Genomic DNA, 15,369 nt, shown 5'->3' with positions numbered 1-15,369 from the left:
CCGGCTTCATTGTCCCTATTCTATAATGTGTTACTGGGGGTATAGCTATTCAGGGGTTAACTTGGCTTCACTGTCCCTATTACTGGGGTATAAGTATTCAAGGGTTAACCCGGCTTCATTGTCCCTATTCTATAATGTGTTACAGGGGATATACAGTTGCTATTCAGGGGTTAACTTGGCTTCACGGTCCCTATTACTAGGGTATGAGTATTTAAGGGTTAACCCGGCTTCATTGTCCCTATTCTATAATGTGTTACTGGGGGTCTAGCTATTCAGGGGTTAACCCGGCTTCACTATCCCTATTACTAGGGTATAAGTATTCAAGGGTTAACCAGGCTTCACTGTCCCTATTCTACAATGTGTTACATAGGGTATGGATATTCAAGGGTTAACCAGGCTTCACTGTCACTATTCCAGACCTCCCAACATTTTGGGAGTAAAAAGAGGTGCAAAATGCTTTTTCCGCAAGTAGAAAGCGTTTTTTGACCACGCCCATTTCTGTGGCCACACCCCCTAATTATCATGTTCATTTTACAAAATTTGGCAGGTTATGCAAATTTGAAAATAATTCTCCTTATCTAAACTGTTTCTTTGTATCTCAAAATTGTTACAAAGTATCTTATTTGCACCTGTTACCTGTTCTGGGCTCTCTGCTAAAAGCCAATTAAGTGAGAAACTTTGTTTCTTTTTCTGTCTGTTCAGTGCAGGGTAAAGAGGGACTTTCCAGTACAAATGAGGGACTGTGGGTTGAGCTGTCAAAAGAGGGACTGTCCCTCCGAAAAAGGGACAGTTGGGAGATATGCTAATTCTATAATGTGTTACAGAGGGTATTCAAGGGTTAACCCGGCTTCACTGTCCCTATTCTATAATGTGTAGCTGGGGGTATAGCTCTGGAGGGGTTAATCCGACTCCACTATCTTTATTCTTGGGGCTGTGGGAAGATTGTGGCTGGTTGTCGGCAGTTTTGAGTCTCCCGGGAGACACTCCCCGCAGGGGGCTTTTCACTTGGGCTTAAGGCAGAGCTTTATTTTCCCTGTGTGACTGCAAATGGCCAACGAGCGTGTGTTAGAGCTGAGCTGTTAGAGCTGAGCTTAAATCCATTCAGAATCAATTCTGGTAAATGTCACTTTGTGGTATTTGGGGTGGGGGAGGCTGCACCCCGTTATTTAGGTGCAAATGCTCAGGCCACTGTGGGAACCCCGGAGTCAGCGCCTGGTTCAGAGGGGCAGTAAGTTTGGGGTCCCCCTGTGTCAATAGGTGCAACTGCCATTAATTCAGAACAGGAGGTGGTGCTACTGAACTGACAGTTTTTCCGACTTGCAGTAGTAACTGAGCCCCGGGGTCACACTGGGTTGGTGGGACACTGGGAAAAAAAACCTTCTGGACCCCAGTACTTGTGGGGGTGCTCCTGACCCAGACCTGCTCCCACTGATTCCTGGGTGCTGCCACATGAGCTCCCCCCGGCCCTGGTATGTTCTGTGGGGTGTAGGGGGTTGTGGTGCCACAGCGGGGGACACAGGTGTGTGTGTGTGGGGCCCTAAGGCGGCAGCCACAGTGGCCTTTGGACAATCCAGTCTGACGCTGTTGAGCCCTTTTGTGTTACATCTGGGTTAGATCTAGTGCAGTAGGTCTAGTAACCCATAGCAACCAATCAGAGGTTTAAATGCCAACAGGTGACCAGTAGGTCATTTTAATGCATTTTATTGAGTCTGTGGGTCTGTCCCAAGGCTGAGCAACATCTGGCTGAAAATCAAATATCTACTGGGCAACGGTAACGTAACTACCAGGGTGCGAGTGCTCCCACATGAGGCCGGCGCAAGGATGGAAGGAGGAGGTATTTATGTACAGACATGTGACCAGAGGGTGGGGAGTTGGTCCCAAGGGTAGCGGCAAGGTCCATATTATGATCCAATTGTTGGTTTGGAGGCCAAACTGTCAGATCCTCCCACTTGGCCAAGGGTGTCGATGGTAGATCTGCTCTTTGCCAACCCCACCAATCGGCATTTACAGTCTAACCTTACAGGCAGCCCACCCAATGTGTGTGGAGTGTTAGAAGCCACAGGAGCAGTGTCGGACTGGCCCACTGGGATACCAGGAAAACTCCCGGTGGGCCCAGGTGTCAGTGGCCCCTCATGCTGCTAAACTTTTGGCCTATTTTATGGCCATTCCCTATTTCTTTATGAGAACAAAGAGGCTAAATAATGGAAGAATAGAGTATAGTATGTAGAGCAAAGAGACTAGGAGAATAGAGGTTGAGTGAGGAGAGGAGGTACAATAGTTTGGAAAGTGGGCCCTTAGCCTAATGTTTTGTGGTGGGCCCCTGGTATCCCAGTTCCGACACTGCACAGGAGGGATTGGTGAACACCCCCCCACCCAAGTCATGCGTTTATACATCCACATTTATTTGGGTAGAAAGACTCAGAAGATCAGCCTACGTTCCTTTACTAGTTCTTTGTTGCTGCAAAATGCCAGCGAGGATTATGGGAGTTGTAGTGATGAAGGGGAAGGAGCAGAAGAGGAGGAAAGTGCAGATGCAGAACTGGAGAAGACAGAGTTGGGAGGGGGCGAGGGATATTTAAATTAACATGAAGTGCGGGGGGGGGAGCTGCTTGACTGACAGCCCTAAATAGGGAGGGTTCCCTTACTTTGTCCCAGGGCTCAGGGATTGGCTGCCTAATGACATTCAGCTTTTTTCTTTCCCCCTCGACATAATCAGACAAGGAAGGTTATAAAATGCACCTACACCCCTGCCCCCAGACAGACAGACACACAGAGAGGACAGACCTGCTTCACATGGAACGTGTCTCACCTCCCCATTAGGGATCACTCACTCCCCCCAACACCTGCCGAATTCTCCAGGGAAACCCAGCGCCCCCCATGGACAGACTCCGTCTCTTACACCTCCTCTGGATCTTCTCCGCTGCCCCGGTATTGGCAGGTTACCCCATCTGGTGGTAAGAGACTCTTTATTATTACCCCCTACACTCAGCTACTCCCAGTGGGTGCCATACACCCAACCTCCACTCGGCACCCACTCCTTAAGCACCTACTCCTGCAGCACCCAACCTACACTCAACTGCAGCACCCATTCCTGCAGCACCTACTCCTGCAGCACCCAACCTCCACTCAGCACCCACTCCTGAAGCACCCACTCCTGCAGCACCCAACCTCCAATCAGCACCCACTCCTGAAGCACCCACTCCTGCAGCACCCAACCTCCACTCAGCACCCACTCCTGCAGCACCCAAACTCCACTCAACTGCAGCACCCATTCCTGCAGCACCCACTCCTGCAGCACCCAACCTCCACTCAACTGCAGCACCCACTCAACCCTGTCCTGCCTAATCCTTTATGTTAAAGACTTTAGAATTATATGTATTTATATTCTATATTATAATAATAATAATAATAGACAGACTGAGAGGCTGAACAGACAGAGGTATTGAACTCAACAGCTCTATAGCACTTGATATATATATATATATATATATATATATATATATATATATATATATATATATATACTGTATATAAAGTCGTTTTAGAAGGACCCGCACTCGCACGTATTGTGAATTGAAAACGTCTATACTCAAACAATACCCGTGTTTGAATAAAGAAGTTTCTAATTCCCAATACAAGGAGAGCGGGTCCCTCTAAAACTACTTTATATTTTAATTTGAACCTGCACCCACAAGAAAAAAAGAAAGTGAAGGCACAAATTATATCAGGGGGCAGATTTATCGAATTGGAGCTATTTTTGTGTACTTTGACTAGGGAATAGTCCAAATTCGATTCAAATTTGAAAAAAATTTGAATATCAAAATTTATCATGTACTGTCTCTTTAAAAAATTCGACTTTGACCATTCGCCATCTAAAACCTGCCGAATTGCTGTTTTAGCCTACGGGGGACCTCCTAGAACCTATTTGGTGCCAATAGGTGGACTTCAAAAAACTTCAGTTAGAATACGGACTATGCACCCAGAAAAAAGCTTTTTTTAACAAGTTTCCGTTGGTCTTTTTTTTATATGAATTTCGAAGTTTTTCTTTATTCGAAATTCTACCCTTGATAAATCTGCCCCTTACTGTATATATCTATATCTATTTCTATATCTATTTATATATATATATATATATATATATATATATATATATTTATAAGATATATGTCTGGGGATACAGGGTGAATTACAGAAAGAGAGAGAAAGATAATAAAGTACAAGGCAAATTATCATGTAAACATGAAATAAAGCCAATAGGCAGGTTTTGCTTAGTTGGGATCAAGCACACTTATGGGACCTGTTATCCAGAATGCTCAGGACCTGGGGCTTTCCGGATAATACATCTTTCTGTAATTTGGATCTTCACACCTTACGTCTACTAGAAAATCATATAAACATTAAATAAACCCAATAAGGATTAATTATATCTTAGTTGGGATCAAGTACAAGCGACTGTTTTATTATTACACAGAAAAGGGAAATCATTTTTTTAAAATGTGGATTATTTGGATAAAATAACCTGTATCTATATGACTGCACAGACAAGTAACCATGAGCAGATCCTAAAAAATATCATCTCTCCTCTCCCCTGCGTGTAATTTGCCCTTTAACGTTACTCCGCTTCTGATTAAGGAAAGAAAAGTTCTTAATTTTTTGTCAGTCTTCTCTAACTCCTCACTGATTTCTGCTAGGAAAACCCAATAAGAACCCCCAACATTCTTTTGCAACAATTCTATGCTGTAAAAACTTTACATTATCATTCCAAGGCTGTGTATTACTATTGTTTTTTTTTTAAATAAAGTAAATTATTAAATAATTATTAAAATAATATTTTTTTTATTATATATAATGTAAACGTCATATTTAAAATATTTTAGCATAAAATTTCTTGCAGACCTGTTCATGGAATGGAATTTAATTTAAATGTTTTTTTTTAAATGTCTTTATGATTTCAAGAAAGTGTTCCTAAGCATACAGGTATGGGACCTGTTATCTAGAATGCTTGGGACCTGGGGTTTTCCAGATAATGGGTATTTACACAATTTGGATCTTCATACCTTAAGTCTACTAGAAAATCATATAAACATGAAATAAACCCAATAGGCTGGTTTTGCTTCCAATAAGGATTAATTATATCTTAACTGGGGATCAAGTACAGGTGTAGGACCTGATATCCAGAATACTCTGGACCTGGGGTGTTCCGGATAATTGATGTTTCTGTAATTTGGATCTTCATACCTTAAGTCTACTAGAAAATCATGTAAACATGAAATAAACCCAATAGGCTGGTTTTGCCTCTAATTAAGATTAATTATATTTTAGTTGGGTCAAGTACAAGCGACTGTTTTATTATTACACAGAAAAAGGAAATTGTTTTTTAAAATCTGAATTATTTGGATAAAATGGAGTCTATGGAAGACGGCCATCCCGTAATCCAGAGCTTTTGGATAACGGGTTTCTGGATAATGGATCCCATACCCGTATTTATATCAGATTGTGAATAATGAATCCTTGTTGGAAGCAAAAACTATCCTACTGGGTTTCATTCATGTTTAAATGATTTTTTTGTAGACTTAAGGTAGGGAGATCCAAATTAAGGAGAGACCCTTTGTACGGAAAACTCCATTTCTCCTTAAAGCGTCATCTTATATCATTCAGTAATAATTTAGTAGGGAAAGCTTAAAAGCTTCCATAACTTACATATAAAGTAGTGGTGGGCGAATAAATTCTCCTGGTGCGAATTCGCGGTGATTTTCCACGTTTCGCCGCTATCGAAACTCCCACAAAAATTTGCAGACAACAAAAAGTTTTGGATGCCCATTGACTTTAACGGTGACGTCAAAATTGACGATGGCGTCTAAATAGAAGCGGGCGGCAATTTTCGAGTTTGACAAATATTTCGCAAATTTTTCGCCATTGAAATTCACGAATTTTTCGGTGAAGTGAAACGGGAGAAATTCGCCCATCATTAATATACAGTATTAAAAGAAAAACAAGACCAGTATTTTTCTATAAGAAAAATTTGCTTTAGACAATGATTTTTTTTTTTCCCAATGGGGAATAAAGGCTTCAGTCTGTAATTGGGCTGTTTGGTCAATAAATTAAAAAATAATTGCATTCTGAATAAATTTTATAACATCATTAATATTTTTTTTATTGTTCTTTAGAAGGATATGAAAACGTGAGCTGATGATAAAGTTTTTCCTTAGAGCAATAAGATAAGTGTTTCGCCTCAAACGGGAGGAGGACGTTTTGCTTGAGTTTTCCGTTGGAGAACTTGTAATTATACATTAATATATATTAGTTGGTCTATTTTGGTGGAGGCTAAGTCTCATGAAATCTTTATTCTTCTCGGCCAATGTCCTCAATCCAGGATCCTAAGCATTGTTAGTAACCTAAGGACTTCTTGATACCTTATGGAAATGGAGAAGCACCCAAAGCTGGCAGTAGGGGTCTCCTGTTCCTTTAGGTCAAGAAAGAAGAACCCATTGCAGCTTTCTAGATAATAGATCCCACAGTGGCAAGCATTATAGCACTTCTAGTAGAAGACTTTCTATTTCAGCAATAAGCTTTAGATTGTTTTCTTTTAACAAGGGTCCTTCAAAAAAATAAAGTCAACCAAAACACTACGGGCAATGGTGGAGTTTCCCCTTGACCTTATCTTTATTCTGTCAATATTCTGGAATATTGATATGTCCAGGTCTATTATGAGCCTGAGCTTAGTGATCCTGTCCGGAGTTTAGGAGTCTTCTTCTCATTGCAAGAATCTGGTCCTGATGGATCATGGCCGCCCCTTTAGAATATTTCTGTGATACCCAGCTGGCTGACCTGGAATGGGTGGTCAGTAGGTAATATCCGGAGCATCCTAATCCTTATTGTCCGAGGATTAGGTTTTGGGATGAGCAGTATTGTCTGGGCAGGCTTTCTCTGGATGGGATACACTACAGATCTGGAGGCTTAAGCCCTTTGTAATGAGATCTCCCCGAGGAACAGGAGAGAGGGCTCACCAATGCATGGAGTGTGTCCAGTCAGGGGTAGAGGTAGGAGAGGGAGGGGGTTCACAAATCAACACAGTTATCTGTTACCAGAATAAAAGTGTCAGCTTTGAAAGACTTAAGTCAACTGGGTGGAGATTGGAAGGGCTTGAGGATGGAAGACGGGACTTGACATTTGTAAAAATATTGGGTCCGATGAAATTAAAGGAGGATATTTTTTTTCTCTCCTTCATTTATTTCACATTGACTTCATTTCCCCAATAATCTTTGATGGGGGTTCAGTAGAAGTGCCAGGTGTCTATAGTATAGACTGATCTGAATGGTGGTATAGGGGTATATTTATCAAAGAGTGAAGTTAATAGTGAAGTTCCGCCACTAGAGTGAAATTCAGCCACTTCCCATTCATTATTATGGGATTTTTAAAGGTGTATTTATCAAAGGGTGAACTTTCACTTTCACCCATTGATAAATATGCCTTTCAAAATCCTTTAGAAATTAAGGGGCAGATGTATGAAGGGTCGAATATCGAGGGTTAATTAACCCTCGATATTCGACTAGGAACTAAAATCCTTCGACTTCGAATATCGAAGTCGAAGGATTTAGCGCAAATCCTACGATCGAACGATCGAAGGATTATTCCTTCGATCGAACAATTAAATCCTTCGAATCGAACTATTCGAAGGATTTTAATCCAACGATCGAAGGAATATCCTTCGATCAAAAAAACTTAGGCAAGCCTATGGGGACCTTCCCCATAGGCTAACATTGAGTTCGATAGCTTTTTGCTGCCGAACTAGGGGGTCGAAGTTTTTTTTAAAGAGACAGTACTTCGACTATCGAATGGTCGAATAGTCGAACGATTTTTAGTTCGAATCGTTAAATTCGTAGTCGTATTCGTAGTCGAAGGTCGAAGTAGCCCATTCGATGGTCGAAGTAGCCCAAAAAACACTTCGAAATTCGAAGTTTTTTTAATTCGAATCCTTCACTCGAGCTTCATGAATCGGCCCCAAATTGTGAGCTGCGGAATTTCACTCTAGTGGCGGAACTTCACTCTTTGATAAATTTACCCCATAGGCTCAGGGTGATCATGTTTTTTTCAGCTGGAGGAAATATGCTTATGCCATTGGCCTAAACTCAGACACGAATGTGCTTTACATATTAAATCAGATTTTTTTGATCATTTTCTAACGTTCTTATATGAGGTGCACTATAAGTTCCAGTGTTGTACACAATGGGTTTCAGCTAGATGCTTCAAGCCCCTTCATTGTTTGCCCCCCAAATCCTTCAGAGCAGTGAAAAACCTGTTTCGGACTGAAGGGCAGAGGAGAACAAGTAGGACGTAGAAAGAATAATTGAAATGGGAAAGGGACACAAGGCTCATCCTAATTTTGCCAGGAACATCACCCATTTTGCTATGTCTCCTTGGATAAACCTTGGATAAACAAATAAAATTACTATATTTTTAAGACTTTTTCCCTGTTTTTAACTTTATTACTGGCTCAATAAGTGGTGGTGAGCATGGATCTACACTTGTATGTGCGTCTTTATAATTATAATCATCATAGGTTATAATTATGTGGCGAAAGTTAGACCATATTCTGTGTTTTAAGATCAGCTTTAGTGACTTCACATAAAACCCATTAAGCCAGCGGCCTGTCGTCCGTGGGAGTGTTGAGGGATGGCAGCAGTTGTAAACAACCTCCAGAAAAAGAGGTGACATTTTAGGTTGGCCTTGCAGCTGCCTGGGTGCTGATAATGTTTCGCTGGAAATCACATGGAGCACAAAGACTGTAGCACCGCTATCATAATTACAACAGTACCATCATTGGGCACAATGTGGAGGCACAGGCAGCATTTATAAACATGGTTTCTTTGGGGCTTTGCTGAGGTCGGCAAAGCCCATGGCTCAGATTCCCCATCCTTGAACATTTCTGACCCTGCAGATAGTAAATATTGGGTTCTCTGTTGAATGTCCCAGTAATAGGCATTCCATTTTACTTTTTGCCCAGGTCCTTGGCACTCGGCCAGCAGTACAGCTCCCTTGGGTCGCAGCCAATCCTCTGTGGATCTATACCAGGTCTTGTCCCGAAACAGATGCGGTTCTGCCGGAACTACATTGAGATCATGCCCAGCGTAGCAGAGGGGATAAAGCTGGGAATTCAAGAATGTCAGCATCAGTTCAGGGGTCGCCGCTGGAACTGCACCACCATTCACGACAGCCTGGCTATCTTCGGACCGGTACTGGACAAAGGTACTGCAGAAGAAAGTATCCTCTATAATGTGCACCTCTATAACTTCAGTATAAAATATTTGACCTTTTTTGCATGATGTCCAAAGGATCTTCCACTCTAGTGTATCCCCACAACCTTTGTGTCCCTGGTATCCATGGGATCTTCTAGTCTACTGCATCCCCACAACCTGTGTGCCCCTGATATGCATGGGATCTTCTAGTCTAGTGTTTCCTGACAGCCTGTGGGCCACCAATTTCCATGGGATCTTCTATTCTAGAGTATCCCCACAAGCTGTGTGCCACTAACATCCATGGGATCTTGCAGTCTAGTATATCCACAGAACCTTTGTGTCCCTGATGTCCATTGGATCTTCTGGTCTAGTGTATCCCCACAACCTGTGTGCCACCAATTTCCATGGGATCTTCTAGTCTAGTGCACCCCACAACCTTTGTGTCCCTGGTATCCATGGGATCTTCCAGTTTAGTGTATTCCCACAACCTGTGTGCCCCTGATATGCATGGGATCTTCTAGTCTAGTGTTTCCTGACAACCTGTGGGCCACCAATTTCCATGGGATCTTCTATTCTAGAGTATCCCCACAAGCTGTGTGCCACTAACATCCATGGGATCTTGCAGTCTAGTATATCCACAGAACCTTTGTGTCCCTGATGTCCATTGGATCTTCTGGTCTAGTGTATCCCCACGACATGTGTGCCACCAATTTCCATGGAATCTTCTAGTCTAGTGTATCTCCACAAGCTGCATACCACTAATGTCCATGGATCTTGCAGTCTAGTGTATCCCCACAACATGTGTGAACTTGGTTCCTTGTCTGTATAACTTGGGTAGAGCTTACCTGGAAATGCTATGGCAGCTGTCTAGCGTCAGGTAACGACTATTTTATAAAGGATAGGGGACAAGTCTCATTATTTCTCTTGGAACCCCTCAATGAAGAAGTGGAGGATGTAGTCCAGCGCCTGGGGTGAAAGGACACAGTGAACATTGATAGAAGGCCTTACAATTCAGGGCAAGGGGACCTTGTGAACTAGATTGAGAAGGTTACAATATAGAATAAATGTGTGCCCCCTGGAGTCTATGAGGGTTTGCCCTCTAATTGATGTTCTTGGAAGCCAAGTTTAAATATTGTAAGTCATTTAGGAGCACCTGTGTATGTGACTGAATACTGAATTTACCATAGCACCTACACTAGCTTGGGTTTGTCAGTACTTTACTTTTAGAAACGCTTTAGGAACCACTCACTTGGTTGGCACCCATGAACTTTATCAAAATCTTGACTTTATCCAAAGGAACCAATGGTAACTTCACTTTGACATTCGTGCGATTCGTTATAGAACTAAATGGTGTATGTACAGTATGCTAGGAGCTGGTCTGTCACAGCTAGGGTTGCCGGTAAAAATGATGGTGGATCCAAATGGTTTTAATAGGGAAAAAAGAAAATATATAGGAAGGCCAGTATTTTTTTCTAGATATGGTGGCAACCCTAGTCACAGCCCATGTCAACAACCACACATCATGATATAGAGTCGGAAAGAGCAAATACAGGGAGCGAAGAGAAGTGTGAGAGAGGGGCAGAACGCCGAGCAAGTTCCCAGAGAGGAGAATCTGCAAGGTTTGCTCTCACACGGAGGCTGCCGGATCAGTAGCACAGAAAGTGAATGAGTGAAATGAGCTTAGTGTTGAATAAAAAGGAGTTTAAGCCTCCCCACTGCGAGGCTGAGAGGGGTTCCTGGCCCAGCAGGACTCTGGGGCTATTCACACGCCCTTTCGCTGCCCCCATCCTTAGACTGAGAGGGGGACTCCTCCATTACGGGACAGTACGTAGTCTGCCGAAGGGCCTGTTGCTACGAACCGACAGGGAAATGGCAGTCTGGTAACACACAGGTCCCAAGGACGCCCATCATTATGTCACTAATACACTGTGACACCAGCACACAAAAGGGAATTGAGCGTCCCAGCAGGTAACTGGCCGAACTGGGAAGGAGGGAGGAAGCCTTTTAACAGTAGACTTAATCCCTTCTCCTCTCCATCCCAGATCTGCGGTGTGATATCCTCCTGCCCCTCTCTTTTTTGCAGCCCCCCCTCTCTCTTTTCAGAATTGTTCCACCTAATTGTCTCGAAATGAAAGTAAGCGAGAGAAGTAGAGGAGCTACATATCATTAGATGGTGTAAAATTCACTGGTTTTATTGGTGATGCCATTGACCTGTTTATTACTGCTCCTTCAAGACTTCTAGCAAAGTTATTGCTGGTACAAATTGTTAGATTCAAAGTTCACCTATTCCCCGATCGTTACCATTTTCTAGCTTGAGGCAGGATTCTAGACTGCCCAGGTGCCAAACAGCATGATTGAGTTGTTTGCAGCAGGAAAAATAATAGATTGAGGGAGGATTGTTGGTCTTTTTGAGGTTCTTGGAAGTCATAGCCATACAGCACATGAATCTGTTGGGTTGATCGTGTATAACAAAGCTGTAACCAAGAGTGTGTCATTTTCAGCCACCCGTGAATCAGCCTTTGTCCACGCCATTGCCTCTGCCGGAGTGGCCTTTGCTGTAACTCGTTCTTGTGCTGAAGGCAGTTCCACAATCTGCGGCTGTGACTCTCACCACAAAGGCTCCTCTGGAGATGGTTGGAAGTGGGGTGGCTGCAGCGAGGATGCGGACTTTGGAGTTCTGGTGTCCCGCGAATTTGCTGATGCCAGAGAGAACAGGCCAGACGCCAGATCGGCTATGAACCGACACAACAACGAGGCAGGAAGAGCGGTGAGTAATAAAGAAACTATGAACCCCAATTCCTTCCCAATTTATTAGAGCCATCATTTCAAGATGCCACGTTTTACCTCTGTAAGGTGCCATCAGAATGCTCCTACCCAATGCTTCAGTTAGAGACGTTTGCCCCTATAGGCAGCTGCCATTGGGTTTGTGTTTCGGACAATTGACCTGTTGAAAGACACCGTCATCCAAGCTTCAGTTCTTTAGTTTCCCTTTGTATTGCACCATCCATCCATCATTTTCTTTAAAATTTTCTGATAATGATGTATTTTTGTCTTCTCTTAGACCATCCTTGACCACATACACCTCCGATGTAAATGCCATGGTCTCTCTGGCAGCTGTGAGGTTAAAACTTGCTGGTGGTCCCAACCTGACTTTCGAGCTATTGGGGATCACCTAAAGGATAAGTATGACAGTGCCTCTGAGATGTCAGTGGAGAAGCACCGGGAATCCCGAGGTTGGGTAGAAACACTGAGGTCCAAATACTCACTCTTTAAACCTCCCACCGAGAGGGACCTTGTGTACTATGAAACATCCCCCAACTTTTGTGAACCCAATGCAGAAACCGGATCGTTTGGGACCCAGGGCCGTTCCTGTAATGTGACATCTCATGGGATTGATGGATGTGACCTCCTGTGTTGTGGAAGGGGTCACAACACACGCACTGAGAAACGCAAGGAGAAGTGTCACTGCATTTTCCACTGGTGCTGTTATGTGAGTTGCCAAGAATGCGTGCGCATCTATGATGTCCACACCTGCAAGTGAAACCAAGGTACTAAATCTCTTGATTCATTGAGCAGCAATGAGCTTAATCATAATTGATATATTTCTTTATTCCAAGAGCTCTTTCAGGTCATAGGTTCCCAACCCATAGGGATGCATATTTCTTAGACGTAGTACAGCCCCTTCTTCTTCTTAAAGTTGGCCAGAGACACCATAGATCAGTGATCCCCAACCAGTAGCTCGTGAGTAACATGTTGCTCAACAACCTCTTGGATGTTGATCCCAGCAGCCTCAAAGTAGGTGATTATTTTTGAATTCCAGGCTTGGAGGCAAGTTTTGCTTGCATAAATACCAGGTCTACTGCCAAAGAGAGTCTCCTGTAGGCTGACAGTCCACATAGTGGCTGTCAAATAGCAAATCACAGCCCATATGTGGCACCTCCAGGTTTTTTTCATGTTTGTGTTGCTCCCCAACTCTTTTTACATTTGAATGTGGCTCACGAGTAAGAAAGGTTGGGGACCCCAACCAAGGGCCATTCCCTACAAGGTTTCATGCTGTGATTGGGAATCGATTCCGCTAAAAATCAACCAAACTATGCATTTTTGCCAAAAGGGGGTGCACCGAATCCATAATAACGAACATATCCTAGCACTTTTTGAAGGCTACCAGTTCAAACTAACTAAATCTGGACCCTTGACGTCATGTGACGTTGGAGCTCTGGACAACTGCATGCTGTTGTTCATAAACCTGAATATGCAAATTTGGATTTGGTAGAATCTAAAAATGATGGATTCTGTGCATCCTAAACGTTTAATAAACTTTATATGTCACAACAAAGCCATGTAACGCTAAATCATCCAGAAAAAGTGATCATCACACCTTCTTGAGTCCATCACTACTGACCTTTTATTTAGGAAGGGATTCAGGTTAAAGTTCCTACTGTTGTAGTTTACACCAGTACGTCTAAAACATATAGGAGAGTCCTGAATGGATTCCTAGATCCCAAGTCTTCTTCCAAAAAGACCTAAACCATGGCCCTCTGCTTCTGCTGCACTGAAATGTCTCAAGCCACCGTTGGCATCTGCAGTAGAACTCAAAGAACATTCTACCATTTCTATCCACAGGCTCCTGCTGAAGAACGTATCACTGTGTCACCTCCGCTGGAAGGAGCTGGTTCCACCTGAAGCACGACCATCCCACAGATGAAGAACAAGGCTGAACTAGTTTGACTTCAGGAATAGACGCAACTCTTACTTGGCCATAGGAACCAGGAGAGTAGGGTTAAATGTAGCGAGAACATTTGCTTTCTTTAGCTTCCCAACTGAATTAAGTTTAGTTTTAGGGTCTCTCTTGGAATATGAGAACACTTAGGGAGCTGTTCCTGCTGAATTGTGCTTACTGCGGAGGAATATTTAATCTATCTATGCCTTAAGCATTCTATTACTGGCAACTTTCAGAAGGCCACACAGCCCTAGTGATATCAGGCCAAGCACCAGATACTTTTTTATAGTAATTATAACACAATAGGAGGGGTTTGATAGCTATACAGGAAAGTTAGTGTCTGCAAACAGACATAAGGCAAACCTAAACCTGTAGCAACACCTTAATATAATCCAATCTAAAGGCACCAGTGTTGGGCCACCACTCTCTCCAACAGAGATGAAGGTTCCAGATTTCCCAGACTTTCCATTCCAGCCCAGGGTCACAGTATCGGAAATACCTTTGTCCCAAACTACGGAGATGATCATCGACGTCTCTTGGACATTTATATTCTAAATCATTTATATATATATTTATTATACAATGTATGTATATACTCTGTGAGTTTACTAAGATTATATATAATATATTACAAATATATATTTGGAGAAAAAAAAAATTCCTGTGTTCGGTCTCTTATTCTTTCTGTTTCCCAGGGTATTTTAGTGCACTTGGATTGTGGTGGGTGATTAAGACCAACTAAAACTCATTCTGAGTCACCGAAGGGGAGGGGTCTAACTTTAACTTCCTGTTTGCATATATCGCTGGGGGCAGCCATGATTGCTCAGATGAGGAAACCCTTTTTTAAAGGCTGTAATGGAAAAAAAAAATTAAATTTCTCTGGCCAAATTATCATACAGGTATGGGACTTGTAATCCAGTTGCTTGGGACCTGGGGGCTTCCAGATAATGGATCTTTCTGTAATTTGGATCTTCATGGGAGATGGATAACGAGTTTCCGGATAACGGATCCCACACCTGTACTTGCAAGACGTGTAAAGAGGACATTTCTATGGGCAGTATTTAATTCGACCGGTAAATGCAACTCATGTTGTTAGCTATATCCTTAATTCGTTTTCTAGATTTTTTACAAACATTGAAGCAGAGAATAAATAAAGGCAAAGACTTGTAACACCGGTGGGAATCGTCTGAAAATTTGTCATGAAACTTTATATAGATCTTGGTTATCCATGGACCGATTATTAAAGGCAAAGTAAACCTTCTATAAAACAATCTCCAGCTTGTCGTCTTACAGACACTGGAGGAGGAGAACCCTACTAGACCTGATATTATGGACCTTCCTGGGGCCAACGACTCTCCTGGGTGCCCTTGTTAATTCCCTAAAGTGGTTTTGCCCTGACTATGAACTGGTCTC

At 42.8% G+C, this 15,369-nt stretch overlaps 1 protein-coding gene across 1 annotated transcript; it reads left to right on the top strand.

The window, feature by feature from the left end:
• Positions 1-2,730: 2,730 nt before the first annotated feature.
• Positions 2,731-14,467, top strand: wnt3.L (Wnt family member 3 L homeolog). The gene is made up of 5 exons (XM_018234885.2): positions 2,731-2,954; positions 9,005-9,246; positions 11,738-12,003; positions 12,298-12,784; positions 13,860-14,467. The coding sequence occupies exons 1-4, from the start codon at positions 2,878-2,880 to the stop codon at positions 12,775-12,777; spliced, it is 1,065 nt and encodes a 354-aa protein (XP_018090374.1). The 5' UTR covers positions 2,731-2,877; the 3' UTR covers positions 12,778-12,784; positions 13,860-14,467.
• The last annotated feature ends 902 nt before the right edge of the window (positions 14,468-15,369 follow it).

Source organism: Xenopus laevis, chromosome 9_10L, assembly GCF_017654675.1.
Source record: "Xenopus laevis strain J_2021 chromosome 9_10L, Xenopus_laevis_v10.1, whole genome shotgun sequence".
Lineage (NCBI taxonomy): Eukaryota > Metazoa > Chordata > Amphibia > Anura > Pipidae > Xenopus > Xenopus laevis.
This window is presented reverse-complemented; position numbering and strand designations above follow the sequence as displayed.